Source organism: Strongylocentrotus purpuratus, unplaced genomic scaffold (assembly GCF_000002235.5).
Source record: "Strongylocentrotus purpuratus isolate Spur 01 unplaced genomic scaffold, Spur_5.0 spur5_scaffold_15, whole genome shotgun sequence".
Lineage (NCBI taxonomy): Eukaryota > Metazoa > Echinodermata > Echinoidea > Camarodonta > Strongylocentrotidae > Strongylocentrotus > Strongylocentrotus purpuratus.
The window spans coordinates 17429691-17452432 of record NW_022145600.1 but is presented as its reverse complement, the minus strand read 5'-3'; the positions used below and the strand labels follow the sequence as shown (position 1 = coordinate 17452432).

At 38.8% G+C, this 22742-nt stretch overlaps 1 protein-coding gene across 4 annotated transcripts in view; it reads left to right on the top strand.

The window, feature by feature from the left end:
- Window positions 1–4727: 4727 nt before the first annotated feature.
- LOC105438200 (cell wall protein DAN4-like) overlaps window positions 4728–22742 on the top strand; it is a 29243-nt gene continuing 11228 nt past the window's right edge. For 2 of the 4 annotated variants that reach the window (XM_030985715.1, XM_030985714.1), the window contains exons 1-5: window positions 17511–17686; window positions 18154–18357; window positions 18809–19094; window positions 21042–21109; window positions 22065–22262. In XM_030985715.1, the coding sequence (XP_030841575.1) occupies window positions 17578–17686; window positions 18154–18357; window positions 18809–19094; window positions 21042–21109; window positions 22065–22262 (865 nt within the window). In that variant the 5' untranslated portion in view covers window positions 17511–17577. Of the gene's footprint in view, window positions 5018–5888; window positions 6054–6699; window positions 6898–7323; window positions 7505–8312; window positions 8384–8965; window positions 9164–9650; window positions 9749–17510; window positions 17687–18153; window positions 18358–18808; window positions 19095–21041; window positions 21110–22064; window positions 22263–22742 lie in introns of those variants that run through there. The other 2 variants (XR_004064151.1, XM_030985716.1) reach the window with 2 other exon arrangements.

Here is a 22742-nt window from a genome sequence, read left to right as displayed (position 1 = left end):
GTACAAGAGGTGTACCGTAACTCTCCTCAAACAGCATCGCGGTTAATGGGACTATTGATATCGAGAATTCCGGCTACTCCTGCGGAGTGGATGGTTTGAAGCCGGGTTCGACGTACCTGATTTCCGGATGTAAATATACTGACATAGCACCAATTATAATCTGATGCCCGTGGCACACGATGCGTTAATCTTTTCGATTGCGTTATTATACGTCCGCAAATGAAGCTAAAGAAGGCAATTAGCAAATATGCCAACAATGCAACATACATGTACCGTTTTGATTTCATTATCCCTTTTCAGACGGCTTGACACTCAAATGGTGCGTCAAACATCACACCAGACGCTGGCGCAATCATAAGTCAGGCAGCTTACGCGTGCCTATGAAGGAGTCGCACAGTAAACGTATGCTCTGTTCAATTAGCATTTGTGTACGAAGTTGTTCTCATATGACGCGTCATAATCAATTGCTGACGCAGTCTTACGTCAAGCAAATGACGCCTCGTGTGCAGCTGACATTGGTATTCTGATTTAGATAATCTGACAGCTAGTATGAAACAATTTACTTGAAAGTACAGTAGGCTAGCGGTTGCACCATGTGAGAGAGAGGGAGGAGTGGGAAGTCCTGAAAGGACTCTCGATAATCTTTCTTTCTTGAATGTGTGTAGTCCTGAGTCTGATAAAAAAAAATTGTACAATCGATAAAACATGATATCAAAATCAAGTGGACTTTTGTTATGACACAATCTTTTCGCATTTGGTCTTGCTCGCGCGGTGCTCACATCGTAGAAAAATAGTTTGTACCAACAGATTTTATCTCCTCGACTCGGATACATTAAATTGATATCTGACAATGCTTGGGCAATATTGATAATTGCAGGGCTCTATAAAGAAGAGCACTGTATTATTACTTACGTAATTAGGCCGACTGTCTAGAAAAAAGGTATTATAACTATTTGAAGCATACGAGTTAACGCCCTTCTGGCTCCAAACAGACGAGGCCACCGTAGAATAATCAGACTTAAATATAGTTACCAGTAGGCATAATTGCAGTGCCCGCAGGAAGAGCAGTATTAATACTGATGTGGCTACCATGGGTAAATAAGACCCATTATAAAAATAACTTTACTCGCATCTTGTTTTTATTCATAGCTATATACGATACATCATACTCGATTGACATATGTAGTTCTGTGGTCGTGAAGTACGACGATCCCGACGATGCCAATGATTTGGGCCTCCCGTGCTCAGCATCGTTGACCACCGTGACCTCGTACGTCATCATCGTCGGTGCCCTTCTCCACCTCATCCTTCGCTGATGACCGATCTGACCGGTGAATGGGCAGCGGTGCAGCTGCGGTGTATATATTATATAGCGGTGTACTATGTAATAAACATATCTCTATGCACTTTATCATTTCGTTACGTATAATTATGTAGATCTTTACGGTTTTGATAATGAAACACGTTTTCATCAGCCCGAGGTTTATAGCAAAATGAGACATATTTGATCATATTTTACTTTTTAGTTCTAAAGCTTTCATTACACAGAGATAAGAGCTAAAGGAGATATAACAGAATTTGTGCAGAGAAATGGATCGGAAAAAGCTGGCTACAGCCCACTAGACCCGTAATTTCAATCTCCGGGGCTTTCTTGCCACTTTCCAGAATGTTTGCTAGACGGCTTACGAAGAAAGTAAACAAAGAAATACTGAAGAAATTTTAGAAAATAAGAAAGTTGGTTAAAAAAAAGTCAACGAGACTGATATTTGTCTTTGTTCCCCTTATATGTATCTTATTGCTGTTATATAAAGAGTGTAATGGAACGAGACCGACATTTGTTTTTGTTTCCCTTATATAATGTTCGCTAAAGGGCCGCCTTTGCGTGATGTTTGAATAAAACAATTCGGATTTGGGTATTACTTCGGTCTTTGCAGATTCAAATAACATCCCTAACAAAATTTATCATGCCACACATATCAGATATCAACAAACATTTGTGCGTGTGTGTGTGTGTGTGTGTGTGGCTTTGCTTCTGAAAAAAGCAAATGCAATGCATTTCATTTGATACATTCAATTCATTCTCTCACTCCGCTAATCCCAACATAATACATGCTGAAGGTATCACTTTGGCGCAAGTCATTTGGCACTCTCGCAAACAATGCCTCATACCACACAAAAACGATAACAAATGATTTGTGATAAAACACTCTTTCATAAGATGTATAATAATTTAATGTTCATAGGTGATTTTTTTAATAATTTGCAATTTTCTAAGTGTAAACTTTTTTTGACTCACACGGTATATTATAAATTGGGTAATACATTTTTTAGAACAAAAATATCAAAATGTTTTTCTGAATATGTAACCACCCATGCCGGGGTTCCTCAAGGTACGAAGTTAGGCCCTATTTTATTTCTAATTATGTTCAATAATGCTTGCCAAGATCAACCGTTGTTATGTTTTAAATATGTTGATGAACTTACTCTACTTGAAGGTCGAGCTTTGCAAAAACAATCAATATTACAACATGTATTGGATAATTTATTAAATGGACAGAAAGTAATCACATGAAACTAAACCCTAAAAATGTACTTCAATGAGAATTACATTCGTGAAAAATCCATCTATTCCCGAGATTTTGAGTATTGGTGATTCACAATTGTTATATTTAAAATCTATACAAAATTCTGGAAGTCTACATCCAACAAAATTTGAAATGGGACACTCACATAAATAAATAAGTTTTAAAAACGTGCAGTAGAAAATTCTACATGTTTAGAATGGTTGAGCAATATAAATTACCAACTCCTGACTTAATACAAATATATGTTGGGTACATTCCTCCTGTTTTAGAGTATTGCGCATCTGTTTTTAACGGAGGTCTTACTTTAGAGCACATACAAATTTAGAAAGAATCCAGAAAAGAGTTTGTCAAATAATTTTAGGTGAAAGTTACATAAATTATGAATACACTTATATAAATAATGAACGATGCCAACTTGAACGATTACGAGAAAAATTATGTATCGTTTTTGCTGCATCTCTAATTAAAAACCCACAATGCAAAGGCTGGCTTCCTGAACGAAAAACTGTTGGCATGTCGAAATGAACAAAAGTATAGTCAATATAAATGCAGTACCTCTCGTTTAAACAAAGTGCAATACCATATTTTATTGATCTTCTTGATAATCACTGTTTGTTCTAAGTTTTTCTTTACAAACCCAATATCTTTTTTAATTGTATATTTAAAGAGTTGTCTTTTTAATCAGACCAGTGTTTTATCTTTCATGGTTTCATTGCACGATTATGTAGATATGTTTTGTGAATGGATATACATATATATGTATCCTCGATAGTGGTAAACAGTTGTAGTTGTAGATAGTTTAGCTACAACATGTGCATCATTGTATTCTATGTTTTTCGAAATAAACCTGGAATTGAGGTAAAACGATTGAAATCGTGAGAACAGTATTCACAACTACAGATGAAATCGGAAAATCAGGGAAAAGAGACAGGTAAGATATATGCAAAACTGGAGCGGTGTAACATGCATTATTGACATAAACAAAAAAAGGGAAAAGATACAATACAATTCAATAATAACTATAGTTACAGATTGCTGAATTGCACAAAATAATATATACATGTTATAACAAATTCATGATAATATACATAGATCAGAAGATGTTAATGAATGCATTAAAAAAGGAGAAAGGTGACAAAGAGAAATAGATTATCAGACATGTAGGAGGAGAACAAAAAGGAAAAGAGGATAAACAGGAGTATAATGAAAGGGTAAAGAGGGAAGGAGAAGAAGGAAAGAGAGATGGAAAGACAAGGAAAATGCAGACAGAGAGAGAGAGAGAGAGAGAGAGAGAGAGAGAGAGAGAGAGAGAGAGATGAAGGAATGATAAAATGTAATTACATTGACGCCAAGAAAGAAGGAGTATATTATACACATTCGAAAATCGATTTTGAGAAAATGTCAGGTAAACTATAGACCCAACAGTTTGCCAAAAAGAGGGTGTTACACCCTTCCCTTCGAGAATTAGGGCATGGTTATTCACTAATGTTCGTGTAGCCCACGACGCGAAGATCCGATGGAACGAAGTAAACCGAACGACTTAATGGGACGATCGATTTAGTGTCAATTTCCTTCCCTTTTTTGTTGTTCCTCATGTCCTAACCCGGAATGAGCCGATGTCTTAATAGGGCAGATTTTCGCGAGTCAGAGGGGCAGATGTACACCTTGATCTAGCCCGAATAGTAATGTTTATGTCTCTAAATTATGAGAGTGCACGAAGTGAGCGAGCAAAAAAGGGTTCTTCCATCATTAATATACACAAGAATATATGAAATAAAAATATGAAAATTGTATATTTGGGCACCTCGCACGGCTCGCAGTCGAGTAGGACGATGGTCGGGAATTTTGTTGCCGGAATATAAAATTATGGCTACCGATTGTTGAAACTTTAAATATTCTAAGGGGTGCTCCCACCCGCCCCCCCCCCCCCCCCCCCCGACATCTATGGTCATATAAAAATAAATATTTACACGTAGATGCCAAAAGCATCATGCCTACATCGAAGACTATGACACGGGAACCGAGAGTTATTGAAGCAAAAATGCGACTGAATGATGATTATATAATATACAACTAGGCTTACGATTGCACCACGTGAGAGAGGAGGGAGAATTGGAAAGTCCTGAAAAAGACTGTCGATAATCTTTCTAATAGCGAACAAAAGATCACAATAGACCGAGACGAGCATTTGCAGAGGTCACAGTACTGTTGTTTACACGGTGTCATATTGTACTTGGTACGCAGGCCATACAGAGAAAGGTGTATTTCAATACGTGGAAAACTAGACTAGAACTTTGTAGAGTATTTCTGTTCATTCTCATTCTCATATTCTCAACACGGTATAATTTTGTGGATCACTTCATTGACTTTGTTCGACGACTTTAAAAGTTTAATCTGTTGCAGCAGAATCGCACTCCAAAGTTGTAGACGAGGTAAAGTACCATATGTATCCGAAATGAATAATTGATATTGCAGATGCAGCAGAGTATATAATGGCATTCTAGTCAATCCTAACCTTTAAAGGTAATCTTGAGCCCTGGTATAGAGTACCGAAGCTGTGACATCATACAAATCTATTTTTTAAACAATTTCTCAATTTGAACTTCATTTTCCGAAAGAGCATCAAAATAATGTCCAAATGTCGAAAACCAATTGAATATGTTAAGTATTAGGCTGGGAGATGACCATCTGAATAAATAGATTTCCTACAGGAACTCGGTGTGAACTGCAAGGTTCGGGAAATCACATATAAGAAATTTGGTCTTGGTACATTTACAAGCACAGAAAGATGTATGTGGGACTACACGAACATGTAGCATAAAAGTACGTCCCGATTTTTATGATGATATATGCCATATTTAGAATATTAAGGCATTTGAAGAGCCATGCTTTTCAGGGAACATTTTGTATCTGATGTTCTTCCACACTTGCATAATACAATGATAACGCTCACACATTATTGTTCACCTCTTCCCAGAACTCAAACTTCTCTTTAAGTCATTTTGCGTGTTGAAACAAATGGGAAATGTGTCCTGTACTACGTCACGTTGACATTACTAATTCAGCCAATTGGAAGTGACCATACGTATGATGATTAGAACTTTCAAAAATTCATAATTTTCGTATTTTTGTCCCCAAAAAGAGTCAGACTTCGTTCAAAATTTCAGGTACCAGTCTGCTTCTCTATTTTTTTGTTTTTGTTGAAGTACTTGTCTATTAGGTTCGATTTTTCCTTTAAAGTTCATGGCTGTATTATTATCTCAATTTTCGCCTAGAAATCTTTACCTTGTTTATCTTTTCTAGGAACCATTAGAATCTAGCTTCCTATGATTTAGGATACATTTACCATGGCAACGTCACCCATCGCGGCCTCCGTCGTTATTGTCCTTGCTTTCACTCTGCATGGAACATCGGCATGTTCTTGTGTCCCGATGGATGAGCCAATAACTTTCTGCTCCCCGGACTTCGGTAAGTTGGAGTGGAGTAGACAGGCCGTGGCGTAGCCTGAATGAAGCGTGTATGAAGCCATTGACGGGCATTAATTGGGGGGGGGGGGGAACCGTGTTCACAAGGTTGGATGAAAAACATGGTCATCTTGTGAGGGTTGGAAGGGGATATTATATTCTTTTGATATTGCCTTTCTCTCTTACTCTATTTCTCTCTATCTCTTTTTTTCTCTCTTTTTCTTTCTCTCTCATCTTTATATTCTCCTCCTCTCTCTCTCTCTTTCTCTCTCTCCTCTCTCTCTCTCTCTCTTTCTCTCTCTCTCTCCTCTCTAACTTCTCTCTCTCCCTCCTCTCTCCCTCTCAGCTTCCCCCCTGTCATTCGATGGGGGGGGGGGGGGGTGCCCCTTTGCTACGCCACGGAGGATATGGTACATCACGTATTTTCTGTATATGAATGGTATCCAAGTTTACTAGCTCAACCAGCAAAAGGGGGACCCAGCATGTCATGGGGAGGGTAGATATGCGTTTTAAAGAAATATTTGTATTACGTCAATGCCATCACACATTTCAAAATTATGCTACTTAGAGATTATAAGAAGTGATTAAGTTGATAAGTTATTGCTATATTTTCCATTTCCTAGAATTTTGCTGTATTTATTTATGTATAGGAATCCAAGGGACGGTTACGAAAATCGAAGGCAACTTAACGTTATTCGAAGATCTTGTCTACAGTGTGCGGGTACTCGAAGTGTATCACGATTCGTCTGATGCCATTCAAGTGAGTACGACCATTAACATCACGACTCCAGGCCACACTTGCGGGATCCATTTCTTGTCAGAGGGCCTGACGTACCTGATTTCAGGAGGTAGGTCCTGACATAGCGCCAAGTTATGTCAGGTAGTTATTTGTATTGCTATTACCGTTGTGAGACATGTTTTAATAAGCTGTACCCCTATTTATGACGGTTTCCATTAAAATAGTACTTGATTTTAAGTAATAGCAGGGCACGTACAACGTGGCTGTGTTTTTCGTAACCATCTAATATGGGTGCCAAGCGTACCCCCGCCCATTCTCTCTCTCTCTCTCTCTCTCTCTCTCTCTCTCTCTTCTCTATCTATCTATTTCTTTCTTTTCGCGTTTTCTTATCTCTTCTTTACCTCTTTCTTTCTCTGTCTTTTTATATATCTGTTTCATTTGTTCTCGATCTCTTTAACTTATTTAGTCCCTTTCACATTTCCCCCTCTTTCATGTTGACGATCGCCTTGATTTCTCTGTGTCTTTCTTCATATAGTTACCAACAGCGGATCATATACGATAAACAATTGTCAATGTGTCGTTGTGCCGTACAATGATATCAGTGACTTGAGTAATGTGGGTATTCCATGTCAAGAGTCGCCGACGACAACCACTACGCCGACGACCAACACCTCATCGCCCACGACGAGCCCCACTTCGTTGATGACAACTACGATGTATGACATAATAATATTGCCTTTACTTGAATTCATCGTCTATCCATACTGATCCCTAATATTCGGTTACTTTTACGAGCTCATTTTCTCTGCGATCAATTACCTACTGCTGTCCACAAAGAAGGCCGTTAGAGAAATGTCAATGGCAATAACGGACTTTTAGCAGGCAGCCAACTATTTTAACTTATACCTTTTCCCAAAAAATACGACGCCCAATCCCTATTCCGAGCCCTAAACCTAATATAAATCACCCAATCGCAACTCCAACCCTTTTCATTTGACTAAATAATACCCGGATAAATTGTGTCAGAACAGCACTGAATTAAACCATTACGACCCAGAAAGGGACACTGGGCACATGTAATAACCAAATAAGGCATACGTGTCGACATCTCAACAACCATGTAGGGGGCGTGGGGCCGTGACCCTCATTAAAATAGTGATCATTTGTATTGTGTGAAAACAGGCGTCCAAAAGATTTCGATCTCCAAAACTTTAACCACTATAAACCAACAATTAGCGTGATTTGTATTGTGTGAAAACAGGCGTCCAAAAGATTTCGATCTCCAAAACTTTAACCACTATAAACCAACAATTAGCGTGCATCAACGTTAGTCCAGTATGACTATAGTCCGTTATTTGTAAAAAATTAAATCTATGATTTATGTTGGTTTATACTATTTGTGTCCTATTTTGTATATGACAATTTCTTTATAGGGATATAGTATTAATTCAAAAGTTATAATGACATTTTGAGTGTGTCTTACATGATATGGTTTAAAACTATGACCTTGTTATTTTTGTCTAGAAACACCATGGCCCCAACATCGAGATGTGTTTGCGACGAAGAACCACTGACTTTCTGCTCTTCAAGCTTTGGTAATCTTACAATTTCGTATCCAGAAATTAATTTCCAGAAACCAGGGGGAGATACTAGATTTTATAAATGGGGTCAGACATAATTAATCATCCAGAAAATTTTGACAGACAACAAAATCGAGAATCTAAAAAGGGTGTGGGCACGTTTTGGAGGCTTTGTCGATGTTCAGGGGGGAGGGGACAGATTGGTGGTACCCCACCCCAAACCGCCAGTATAATATTATGGGCGAGAAAGATGTTGCATTGATAATTGACACAGTCGCCAAGACGTTGAGAAAAACAACCTAAGAAAATGCCAATAACCCTGTGCATCGTGGGGTGCAGCTTACTATCTTACTATACGGGGTAAATGTAAAACGAATTATCATGCCCCAGTGGCACCGTTTAAGAAAATTGAGTGTAAGATGGGGGTGGGACCTATCATACCTTCTTTTCACACTCTCGTTCTGCTCTTTTCTTCCCTCCATCATTTTGTCTATCTATTTCCCATGGGGGTACCCACGTAAATTGTCCTTACTTTCCAAGAACTTGGTAATTCTGATTCTAATTTCTTTCTTTTTTTCTTCAAATATATACTTATAGCTATCAAAGGAACGGTTGTGACAATTCTCGGCAATCGTTCACTGAACGAAAATCTGCAATACAACGTACGGGTACAAGAAGTATATCGTAATTCAACCCAAGCCATTCGTGTCAATGCGATTCTTGAAATCCAAACTCCCGCCAGCTCATGCGGGATCGATTCTTTAGAGACAGGGTCGTCATACCTGATTTCTGGAGGTGAATATACTGATGTAAAGTATGTAGGCTAATGTGACAGCAGTTTAATTCCTGTTTTACCCGAGGCGTCTTGAGGATTGCGTTATTATCTACGCTTAACCTTCGATTCCGTGGAGGATATTTAGCTGATAAGCCAGCAATTCAAAGCAATATTTGCCCTACTTTTTGTTTCCTGTACGATATTACTCTCACAAATAAGAGACCACATTAATCGACGCAGTCCTACGACAACAAAATAACTCCGCCTGTGCATGCACCGGGCTACAGAATAATCAGTGGACGGTTAAGATTAAAAATGATTATTCTTGTTATCATTATTGCTATTGTTATTACTATTATTATTATTGTTATTGTTATTATTATCATTACATTATTTTTCTCTTAGAAATTCACCTATATCTCCCAAACGTTATCCATTTTCCCCTCAAACAGTAACCCACTTTTTTGTCTCGCACTCTCTCTCACTCTCTCTTTCTCTCTTTCCTAGGATCCATGAGTTCGTTCTCGATTGACGTATGTACATCGGTCGTGCTGGAAGTCAACGACGTCGGCGATGCGAGTGTCGACATCGACCTTCCGTGTTCTGCATCCATGTCGACCATCACGTCGTTCGTCATCATCGTCAGTGTCCTTCTTAGTGTCGTGTTTCATGGGTGATAAGGACCATGAGAAATGGAGATTGTTGGGTTATTTGAGACGAAATGTGTAGGCTGGTTCTAGGACAACTACCCCCTAGTAGTAGTAGTAGTAGTAGTAGTAGTAGTCGTAGTAGTAGTGAGTAGTAAAAGTAGTAGTAGTAGTAGTAGTAGTACTAGTAGCAGCAGTAGTAGTACTATCACTACTAGTAGTAGTAGTAGTAGTAGTAATAGTAGTAGTAGTACTACTACTAGTAGTAGTAGTAGTAGTAGTAGTAGCAGCAGTAGTAGTAGTAGCAGTAGTAGTAGTAGTTGTAGTAGTAGTAGTAGTAGTAGTAGCAGCAGTAGTAGTAGTAGTAGTAGTACTAATAGTAGTAGTAGCAGTAGTAGTAGTAGTTGTAGTAGTAGTAGTAGTAGTAGTAGTAGTAGTATCAGTAGTAGTAGTAGTAGTAGTAGTAGAAGTAGTTGGAGTAGTAGTAGTAGTAGTAGAAGTAGTAGTTGGAGTAGTAGTAGTAGTAGTAGTAGTAGAAGAAGTAGTAGAAGTAGTAGTAATAGTACTGGTAGTAGTAGTAGTAGTAGTCGTAGTAGTAATATTTATTGATCAGTTTGGTATATAAAGAGTTTTAGCAACTCAGGTTGAGACGGCCACTGTACAAAGTATTATCATTATTTACACATTTATTTTACATTATATGTATATGCATTGTGTACAGATAACAGAATCTATATTCGAGGAAACTAGATGGAACTTCGACTGCGCGCAGTCGAAAATGATGCCTCCGTCATAGAGCAAGTTTACAAACCAAAACAGAAGAAATTTTTCAAATTCAAGTTCAATTGTAATCCATTAACAGGTTCTCAGAATATCATGATTACAAGCAATTTCTCATATACATATATGACCCTTTGATCTTTGACCTCATGACCCTAAAATCTACTCAGTTCATTGGCTCTGCAAGATGTCCTGAGTTAAATAGTAATATATCTGTCAGTTTTAATGAATGCGTTCACAAGTTATTTTTGCATACATAATGAGCCCATGACCTTTGACCTCATGACCCATGAATCTACTCAGTTCATTGGCTCTGCAAGATACATACATGATCGAAGTCTGGCAGGAATCCATCAATCTGTTCTAATGAGAATGCGATCACAAGCTATTTTTGCATACATAATGAGCCGCATGACCTTTGACCTTGACCTCATGACCCCAAAATCTAATCAGTTCATCGGCTCTGCAAGTAACATACATGACCTAAGTTTGGCAGGAATCCATCAATCGGTTCTTGAGATAATGCGATCACGAGCTGTTTTCGCATACATAATGAGCCCTGTGACCTGTGACCTTTGACCTTGTGACCCCAAAATCTAATCAGTTCATCGGCTCTGCAAGATACATACATGACCAAAGTTTGGCAGGAATCCATCAATCGGTTCTTCAGATAACGCGATCACGAGCGGTTTTTGCATACATAATGAGCCCTGTGACCTTTGACCTTTGACCTCGTGACCCCAAAATCTAGTCAGTTCATCGGCTCTGCAAGATACATACATGACCAAAGTTTGGCAGGAATCCATCAATCGGTTCTTCAGATAACGCGATCACGAGAACGGGACGTACGGACGGACGGACGGACGGACGGACAACCCGAAAACATAATGCCTCCGGCTACTTCGTAACGGAGGCATAAAAACACATCATAAATCCTGTACTAAATATTAAAAAATACAGTATACACTTATACTTGTGAATTTGCAAGAACATATAACGTGCTGCATCTTTTGACAGATTGAAGAGTTCTAGAAAAATAAGAGAGGTTAGAAGAGGATACGAAGAGGGAGTGAAGGTGGAAAGGTAGAGAACAGGGGCCCGTTCCTACAAACCGTCATAAGTCTAACTTCTTGACTATCGCATTGAAACGCGTGTTAATTCTATAACACACGTTTCAATGGGATAGTCAAGAAGTTAGACTTATGACGGTTTCTAGGAACGGGCCCCAGGATTACGGAGTAGGGGGATAGAGAAAGAGAGGGATAGAGAGAGACAGAGAGAGGCAGAGACAGAGAGAGAGACAGACAGAGGGGGAAGAAGAGGCTGGGAGAGAAAAAGAGAGAGAGAACGATTGAAATCGTGAGAGCAGTTAAGTATACACAACTACATTATGAAATCGGAAAATCAGGGAAAGCATACAGGTAAGATAGGCAAAACTGAAGCAGTGCAACATTCACATAAACAAAAATGGGAAAAGATACAATGTAACTGATAATAACTATAGTTACATATTGCTAAATTGCACAAAATAATATAATTATGCATGTTATAAACGTACAAAAGAAATCATGATAGTATACATAGATCAGTATTCAACTAATACACAGCAGTGAGAACATTAGTAAAAAATTACCCACACAAGGTACCTTTTGAACAGTCTAACACGTCTGAGGAGATAGTCGAGGGTGTTTGGACTGTTTCGAAGGTACCAAGTGTGGGTAATTTTACTAATTCCCGAACAAAATGATGTGTATTATTTGTGTTATAAGACGATTTTTTGTTTGTTTTATACAATGATCAGATGTTTTATAACATGATTTTACTATTGAACGGTCATTGGTATTTACTAATGACCGGAATTTACTGAAAGGGTAAAAAGGGAAAGGGAAAAGGATAGAGAGATGGAAAGACAATGAGGGAAAATGAAGACAGAGAGTGGTGATGATTAGACAGAGAGAGAGAGAGAGAGACAGACAGAAGAGAGAGAGAGAGAGAGAGAAGGAAGAATTAAATGCATACAGAAAATTACATTTCCACTAGAAAGTTGCCTGAATGTGACGTTCATTCGGGAATCGCACACACACTGCATTGTATTTTGTATGTGCGCTCGCACAAAGAAACTTTTTACACGTACACCAATGGGTATCTCAGCAAAATGTTTTTTTTTATGCAGCCCGTTACCCGGGGCAACGGGCATCTTTAAACAAAAAAACTATTGACCGGTAGACGGGTGTGGCTAACATCACGACTCCAATTTCGACCAATCAGATGACTAGATTTGTTCAACATACTAAAGAAAAGTATAACAAAATCATTATTAACAGCATAGATGCCAAAAAAACATCACGCCTATACATTGAAGACTACGACACAGGAACCGGGAGTTATTGAAGCAAAACTGCAATTGAATGATGAATATGTTATGATGAACAAAAGATCACAATAGAGACTAGCAATTGCAGAAATTACATTTGTTTACTCAGTGTCATCTTGTACTTGCTATACAGGCCATACATAGAAAGGTGTATTTCAATACGCGGAAGCTGGACTTGAATTTTCATAGTGTAGAGTGTTTCTGTTAATTTCTATTCTCATATTCTCAACACGGTATAATATTGTGTGGATTACTTCGCCGACTTTGTTCGACGGCTTCAAAGGTTTGAACTGTTGAAACACTCCAAAGCTGTAGACGAGGTAAATTACCCTGCACTTGTATAATGTATCCGAAATAATAAATTGATATTGCAGAGTATTTTATAGCATTGTATGCTTTGAACGCTGCTCACAGAACTTATCATAAAGATTTAGTAACACATAACAAAGATGACTCAAAGGGCTTGTTCACTGTCATAAAATCTCTGCTTAATGTTTCAAACAAACAACCAGTGATGCCATGTAATATTGATAAAAAGATTTTTGTGAATGACTTAGGAAAATTCTTTCATGACAAGGTTCTAAACATCCACAGTGACATTCAAACTAGCATAGGTTTGATGGATAGAATTGATACTGATTCATCAAGTCTTATTCCAGTACCTGATGGTATCAAGCTTGATAAGTTTAAACTTTTATCTGAACAGGAAGTAGGGAAACTTGTGATGAAGCTCAGCAAGAAGTCTTGCTCTGCTGATCCGATTCCAACAAAGATTCTCTTGCAATATATTGATGTTATACTACCTGTGTTCATATCCATGATCAATGTCTCCTTGTCTACGGGCCACTTTCCTCAAGAATGGAAAGTCGCACTTGTTTCACCATTGTTGAAAAAACCAGGGCTTGATGTTGAATTTGGTAATCTTAGACCCATAAGTAACCTACAATACATTTCTAAATTGGTAGAAGGTGCAGCCACACAACAGAGTTTACAGTTTCTTAACAGTAATTCACTCCTTCCATCCAATCAGTCTGCATATAGACAGTTTCATAGTACAGAAACGGCACTACTCAGGATCAAGAGTGATATTCTGATTGCAATGGACAGACAGAAAATCACTCTCCTGTTATTACTTGACTTGAGTAGTGCCTTTGACACTATTGAGCATTCCAGATTACTAGATATTTTGAAGATATGTTGCGGTATCGACGGTGTTGTTCTCAGCTGGATCGAGCCATACTTGTCTGATCGACATCAAAAAGATAAAATTGATGGCATTGTCTCTGACTCTTTCCAGGTGCCCTTTGGTGTGCCACAGGGCTCTCGGCTCGGCCCTTTGCTTTTTATGTTATACACGAGTAATCTAATCAAGAGCACTCAGGATAATTTTCCTGAAGTCTCCTGTCACTGTTATGCAGACGACACACAATTATTTTTATCCTTTAGACCATCCACTAGTACTCAAGATGCAAGTGTTTCAATGTTGGAAAAATGTGTTAATTTTATTCATAGATGGATGCTTAACAATAATCTTAAGCTAAACGATAGTAAGAGTGAATTTTTGGTCATAGGAACTCCACAACAAATCTCAAAAACAAGCATTGACGGTGTAAGAGTTGGATCCTCAAATGTGATACCCTCTGTTACAGCAAGGAATTTAGGAGTATACTTTGATACTAATTTAACCATGGAAACACATGTTAAAAATATATGCAAATCAACATACAATCTTCTGTACAATCTCAGACGTATCCGCAAATATTTTGATCAAGAAAGTATGAAATTGGTTGTACATGCTCTTATCACAAGTAAGCTTGATTATTGTAACGGGTTGCTGTTTGGAATGCCTGATTCTCTGATAGCTAAGTTACAAAGAGTCCAAAATGCATGTGCAAGACTTGTCTATCGTCGGTCGAAATTCACTTCAACCACACCTCTTCTGAGAGAACTCCACTGGTTACCAGTCCGTCAAAGAATCTCATTCAAAATATTGTTAATTGTCTATAAATCATTGAGTGGTCAAGCCCCTAATTACATCACAGAATTACTCCAACTCAAAGTCCAATCACACAGTCATAGCCTACGCAGTTCCACAGATAAATTATTATTTCAGATTCCCCATGGCAAAACTAAAATAACTCTTGGGGACCGTGCTTTTGCTATTGCTGCCCCCAAACTATGGAATAGCTTGCCAATAGAAATACGAAGCACTCCATCTCTCAATGTTTTTAAATCCAATTTAAAAACTTATTTGTTCAACTGAGAGATCTTATTTAATTTGTAGAATTTAGTAAAAAGGAGCTCTTAACCAGCGCAGCTGAATATATTTTGTATAAAAGCTGCGCTATATAAATTTATTATTATTATTATTATTATTATTATTATTATTATTATACCCAACCCTTACTTTTAAAGCTAATCTTGAGCTCTGGTCTGGGCATCGCATGTCGAGAGACCATGGCTACAATTCAGTTTGGATTGTTTATCCTGCAGTAGATTGATTGTTTGTACCGGTTTAATATTAATAAGAACAAACTCACGCAAGCTTGAGGTCAACCAAAGACCATTATGGACATTGCCAACGGATTCACTTGCAATGCCGAACACTGGCAGTTAGCTCTTGCTTTTCCCTCAGTCTCTAGCTACGGAGCCATTAGCCAGCCGCCATTTTACTTACACGCAAGAGCTTCCCACTCTGTACCCATTTATACACCTGGGTAGAGAGAAGCAATGTATAAACTAACTTGTTTAAATGAACAGGCACCGTACTATAGGGTTAAAGATCATGTGACATGATTGTATCTCTTGAAAGTCGAGTGTTTCCAACCACTTGACGACTAGCTACGACACCTCGACACTATTACATGTTCATCAGATGCGTGTGCATGTTGGGCAAGGAGGGGGGGGGGGGGCAAGGGATATGCACGTTAAAATACTACACACTTAATTCCGACAAAAATTATACGATATACCCTTATTTAAATCCGTATTTTATCCAACGGCATGCACCGAGTTGTCCCCTCAGTGTCTAGACACACGGTATGTCGTTACAGTAATCCAGCCTTTGTAATGAGTATATTTGTATGAAAGCAGATAAATCAGATAAACAGAATGGCGAAAGGTTGAAATAAATCGGACTAATTATAAGATAGTTTTAAGTAATCTATAAATTGATCTATGGGAATCGGGGTTGAGGAGTTGGGGAGACAGAGCTTTTACAGCTGCTGCATCCCAGTTATGGAACTCCCTACCCCATTCAATCAAAATGTCAGCCAATCAAAATGTGTTCCAAAAACAACTGAAAACCTATCTAATGTCTGAATTCCTTAGTTAAGACGTAGTGTATTTCACAATCTGATGTAATTAACGTTGTTGAATTATATTTAATTATGTTAAATTATTTTCGTTCAATGTACTTACCTTGTTAGGCGCCTTGAGCATCTCTTGGGGTGGATATGTGCGCATTATAAATGTTGTTATTATTATTATTATTATTAATCTCAAATTGGCAATGTGGTCAGTGGATAGTGACGTAGTCATGGACAACTCTCCCGTTTGTCGTGTACAAACAAATACCTGATTTCTGTTTTTCACGTAAGAGTCTTCTCCTTTGGGGCACAACCAACAAAATACAGGTCCTTTAAAAAGAAAAGACCCCCCCCCCCCTGAGTTATACATTTTGAAAAATTGACATTTAAAGATAAAGTTGAGTTCTGGTCATGTGATTGCATTGTGAAAGAAACGGTGTGGAATCTATTAGAAAATGTTGATCATCTATAGTATATAAGTATTCGTGTGTATTGCAAGGTTCTGGAATCATCAAAATGATAAGAAATTTGGCCAAATCTTGGCAAAGTTACAAGCACTGTACACAGATTTATGTATATGGGACTACACGAACACATGGCGAAAAAATCCTACCCGGATTTTTACGATGTTTCATGTCATATTTAGAATATGAAGGCATTTGAAGAGCCATGCTTTTCAGGGAACATGTTTAATCTGATGTTCTTCCACACTTGCATAAAAACAATGATAACGCTCACAAATTATTTTTTACCTCTTCCCAGAACTCAACTTTCTCTTTAAGTCATTTTGCGTGTTGAAACAAGTTGGAAAGCAGCACGTCACTTTGCGTTACTAATTCAGCCAATTTAAAGTGTCTATAAGTATAATGAAAAAATTCATAACTTTCGTATTGTCCGATTTAGTTAAAACTTTCACCAATCTACTCCTCTAATTTGTGTACTTTTTAACTTAATTTTTTTAGAGTACTTGTCTATTAAAGTTGGATTAACCTTTAAATTTAAACATGGCTGTTATCCCGATTTGTGCCTAGATGTCCTATAATAATAATATTTAATTTTTATATAGCGCTTAATACAAATGTCTCTAAGCGCTTTACAAAATAATATACTATTACCCCGGTCATTGGATTCAGTGCTTGCCCGCACACTGTGTGCACAATCTCCACTCCCTGGGGAGCATTCCAGTCGGGCGTTACTTGACGCTCACAAGCTGTTTGACCAACAATGACGGCCGCATCCTACCGGGTATCCATTTGACACCATTTGTCTTACCTTTCCTAGGAACCATTGCGAACTAATTTCCTGTGATTTAGGATACAGTTACTATGGCGATACCAACCATCACCTCCATCTTTATTTTCCTTGCTGTCACTCTTTATGGAACATCAGCATGTTCTTGTGACGAGGAACCACCTTTCTGCTCCTCGGAATTCGGTAAGTTGGAGTGGAGGGGGCAGGCCGTGGCGTAGCGAGGAAGAAGCTTGGATGAAGCCATTGAGGGGGGGGGCATTAATGGGGGGGGGGGGGGGAGGCACCGTGCTCACCGGTTGGATGAAAACATGGTCATCTCATGAGGGAGTGGAAGGGGATATTATCTTCTTTTCATATTGCCTTTCTCTCTCACTCTATTTCTCTCTCACTTTCTCTTTCTCTCTCGTGTTTGTTCTCTCTCTCTCTCTCTCTCTCTCTCTCTCTCTCTCTCTCTCTCTCTCTGTCTTCTCCCCCCCCCCCCCCTCTCTCTCTTTTTATTACTTCAAAGTTATCACACATTTAAAAGATGTGAAGATAACAATACTGACAAAAATTATGCTACTTAGAGATTATAAGAAGTGATCAAGTTAATAAGTCATTGGCATATTTTTTCCATTTTCTACAATTTTGCCGTATTCATTTATCTTTAGGTATTAAAGGTACCGTTACGAAAATCGTAAACAACCATACGTTATTCGGAGAAATTGTCCACAGCGTGCGGGTACTCGAAGTGTATCATGATGCGTCTGATACCATTCATGTGAGTACGACCATTGACATCACGACTCCAAGCACCTCTAGCGCGTGTGGGATCGATTACTTGAAGGAGGGCGTAACGTACCTGATTTCAGGAGGTAGGTCCTGACATAGCGCCAAGTTATGTCAAGTAGTTATTTTGATTGTTATCGCCGTTGTGAGACATGTTTGAATAAGCTTTATGGAAACTGTAATAAGTAGGGGTATTAAATACCCCTACTTATTACAGTTTCCATTAAAATAGTACTTGAATTTAAGTGATTGTAGGTCACAACGTGACTATGTTTTTCATAAACATCTAATATGAGTGTCAAACGTACCCTCGCCCATGCTCTCTCTCGCTCTCTCTCTCCCTTTCTTTCGTTCTTTCTTTCTCTCGTTTCGCGTTTCTCTTTTCTCCTTTTTTCTCTTTCTTTCTCTGTCTTTTCATATATCTGTTTCATTCATTCTCCATCTCTTTAACTTCTTTTCTCCCTTTCATAGATTCACATTTCCCCCCTCTTTCATGTTGACGATTGCCTTAGTTTCTATGCGTCTTTCTTTTTATAGTTACCTACAGCGGATCATATACGATCATGCATTGTTTTTCTGTCGTGGTGCGGTACTATGTTATCAGTGACTTGAGTTATGTAGGTATTCCATGTTCTGAGTCGCCGACGACAACCACACCACAAGAAACGACGATCCCCTCACCGTCAACGACAACCACACCACATGTAACGACGACCCCCTCATCGCCAACTACAACCCCTGAACCAACGACGACAACCACCACGCCGACGACCAACTCCTCATCGCTCACGATGACACCCACATCGTTGACGACAACTATGACGTATGACATAAACATTACCTTTTCTTGAATTCGGTTCATTTTACGGGATAATTTTCTTCGCGATCAATTGCCTACTCTTTTCGAATTTCGTCAGCTGTCCGCAGGGGCGGCCGAGCGAATTCCAAAGTGGGGGGGGGGGGCACCAAGAAAAAAAGGCACTCTCTGGAAAAAAGGGGCACCTACAAAGGGAGATCTCAAAGCAAAAATATACCGCAAAAAAGGGGCCCCCATCAAATTTTAATAGGGGCATTTATAAGATATTATATATTGTTAAAAAGGGAAATTATCAGAGGTGAAAAGAGGCACTTATCGCACCTGAAAAGGGGCAATGACCAGATATTGAAAAGGGACACTTATGTGAATGAAAAGAGGTCACTTGTAATAAAGGAAAATGTGCATTAGTTAAAGCCCCACTGTCCTACTTGTAGCTACTTGCTCCCTCTATATAGAAAACTTCCCCAATCGATGCCTGTTGGTCCACCATGATCCTCTTTTTCTTATGTTAGTTGAGAGCTAAGTTAATGAGATAGCCACCTGTCAGTGACCTCGCTGTGTGGTCTAATCCCTTCTGGCCCAGTAGTATTGACGGTCTTTAAAAGAAAATGGGCACCGATCAGATTTTAAAGGGGCATTTATCGGTGGTGAAGGGGGCAATTATCCGAAGTGAAAAAGAGTAACTTCTCGTACCTGAAAAATTTTATTTACCAGAAGAGGAGCACTTATCGTTAGGAAAAGGGGCTCTTATTGGAAAAGAAAAAGGGCACATGTGAAAATATTAGGCACGCTTATCCGAGTTAAAATGGGGGTAGGTAGTTATTAATAGGGAAAGGGGCACTTCTTACGAAGGAAAAGGGCACTTGTCAAAGTAAAAGAGGCACGTACCTCTCAGATTTAAATAGGACAATTAGCAGAGGTGTAGGGGGGCACTTATCAAAAGTGAAAAGAGGCACTCTCGTACCTAACTAGGGGCACTTACTAGAGATTAAAATGGGCACTTATGAGAATGGAAAATGGACACTTATTGCAAAGGAAAATAGGAAATTATCGAAGAAAAAGGGGCACGTGTCCAAATAAAAGGGGCACTTATCACAGTTGAAAAGGGGGAGGGGGCACTTTTACAAATTAATAGGGGCACTTGTCAAAGTAAAAGGGGCACTATTCCTATGTAAAAAGGGGCACTTCTTAAAAAGTTAAAGGGGCACTTTTCCTATGTAAAAGGGGGCACTTTTCGGGAGCTTGAAAAAGTGGGGGGCACTGTGCCCCCCCCCCCTGCCCCCCGGGAGGAACGCCTCTGGCTGTCCACAAAGAAAGCCGTAACAGATATGCATTGTCAATGGCAGTAACGGACTTCTTGCGGGCAGCCTACCGTTTTTAACTCAAACCTTTCACAACAAATACGATGCTCAACCCCTGTTCCGAACCCTCAACCTAACATTAAGTCCCCAATCGCAAACCCTAACCCTCTACATTTGACTAAATAATACCCGGATAATTTTCATAGGAGCATTTTGTCGGAACAGCACTGAATTAAACCATGAAAATTAGGCCTATGTGTCGACATCTCCTCCGCCATATAGGGGACGTGGGATCGTGACCCTCATTAAAATAATTTGTATTGTGGGAAAACAATCGTACAAAAGATTTCGATCTCAAAAACTTTAACCACTATAAACCAGCAATTAGAGTGCGTCAACATTAATTCAGTAGGACTTTAGTTTTATAAGTCATCATGAGATAAAAGTTGTGCTCTATATTCTGGAATTTTTCTCTTAGAAATCTGTTGTTTTTTGTTTTTTGTCTTTTATTTGTATGTGACAATATGTTTAAAGGGATATAGTAGTAATTTTCTGTATTGCGTTTGAGACAGAAATTGTTAAAGGTTATGGTAAAATTTTAGTGCGTCTTACATTATGTCTGTAAAACTATGACTTTGTTATTTTTGTCTAGAAAAACCACTGCCCCAACATCAAAATGTCTTTGCGACGAAGAATCAACTTTCTGCTCTTCAAGCTTTGGTAATCTTACAATTTATTTATTCATTTATTTATTTATTTATTTATTTATTTCTAATCTTTTGTCAGGGTAGCCCATTCACCAATAAGTAGTGGTCTTCCATGGGGCCCTGAATAATTATGAAGATATTGACATCAAGAAGCATAACGTTCATACAGAACAGTTAAAATAAAATGCCATAGTACATTTAGAAAGATAAAACAAAGCAATAATTGACGTATCCAGAAGTTGATTTCCAGGAACCGGGGGCAGATACTGGATTTGGTAAATGGGGTGGGGCATAATTTGTTTATCCAGAAAACTTTGATACATCAACAAAAAAACAAAAAAATCGAGGATCTAAAAAGGGAACGGGCCCGTTAGTGGAGGCTCCGTTGATGTTCAGGAGAGAAATGATTGGTTGTGCCCCACCCCAAACCACCAGTATGTATGGGCGGAGAAAGATTTTATATTAATAATTGACACAGTGGCCAAGACGTTCAGAAAATCAACGTAAGACAATGTCAATGACCCTGCGCATCGTGGGTTGCAGCTTACTATCTTACTATACGGGGTAAATGTAAAACGAATTATCATGCCCCCGTCGCACCGTTTAAGGGAAGCACGTGTAGGTTGGGGTTGGGTCCTATCAAACCCAGGCACGTAGCCAGAGTTTGATGTTTGGGGGGCACCTGCATGTAATCGATCGAAGTAAAAAAAGGGGTCTAAAAAAGTTCAACTGATCTTGGAAATTTGGGGGGGGGCACGTGCCCCTCCCCCCCCCCCCCCGTGGCTACGTGCCTGATCATACCTTCTTTTTACGTTCTTTTTCTTCTCTTTTCGTCCCCTTCCTCATTCCATCCTTTTGTCTATCTATTTCCCACGGAGATACCCACGTAAATTTTTCTTACTTTCCCAGGACTTGGTCATTCTGAATCTTATTTCTTTTCTTTTTTTTCTTCAAATACATACTTACAGCTATCAAAGGAACGGTTGTGAATGTTCTAGGCAACCGTTCACTGAACGAAGATCTGCAATACAACGTACGGGTACAAGAAGTATATCGTAATTCAACCCAAGCCATTCGTGTCAATGAGATTCTTGAAATCCAAACTCCCGCTAGCTCATGCGGTATCGGTTCGTTAGAGACAGGGTCGTCATACCTGATTTCTGGAGGTGAATATACTGATGTAAATTATTAAGTATGTAGGCTAATGCGACAGCAGTTTAATTCCTGTTTTACCCGAGGCGTCTTGAGGATTGCGTTATTATCTACAATTCCGTGGAGAATATTAGCTGATAAGCCAGCAATTCAAAGCAATGTTTGCACTATAGTTATTGTTTTCTGTACGATATCACTCTCACAAATAAGAGACCGCATTAATCGACGCAGTCCTATGACAACAAAATAACTCCGCCTGTGCATGCACCGGGCTACAGAATAATCAGTGGACGGTTAAGATTAAACATGAGTATTATTGTTATCATTATTTCTATTGTTATTATTATTATCATTATTATTATTGTTATTGTTATTATTATCATTATCATTATCTTTTCTCTTAGAAATTCACCAACTCTCCCAAACGTTATCCATTTTCTCCCTCAAACAGTAACCTTGTTTTTGTCTCTCTCGCGCTCTCTCTCTCTCTCTCT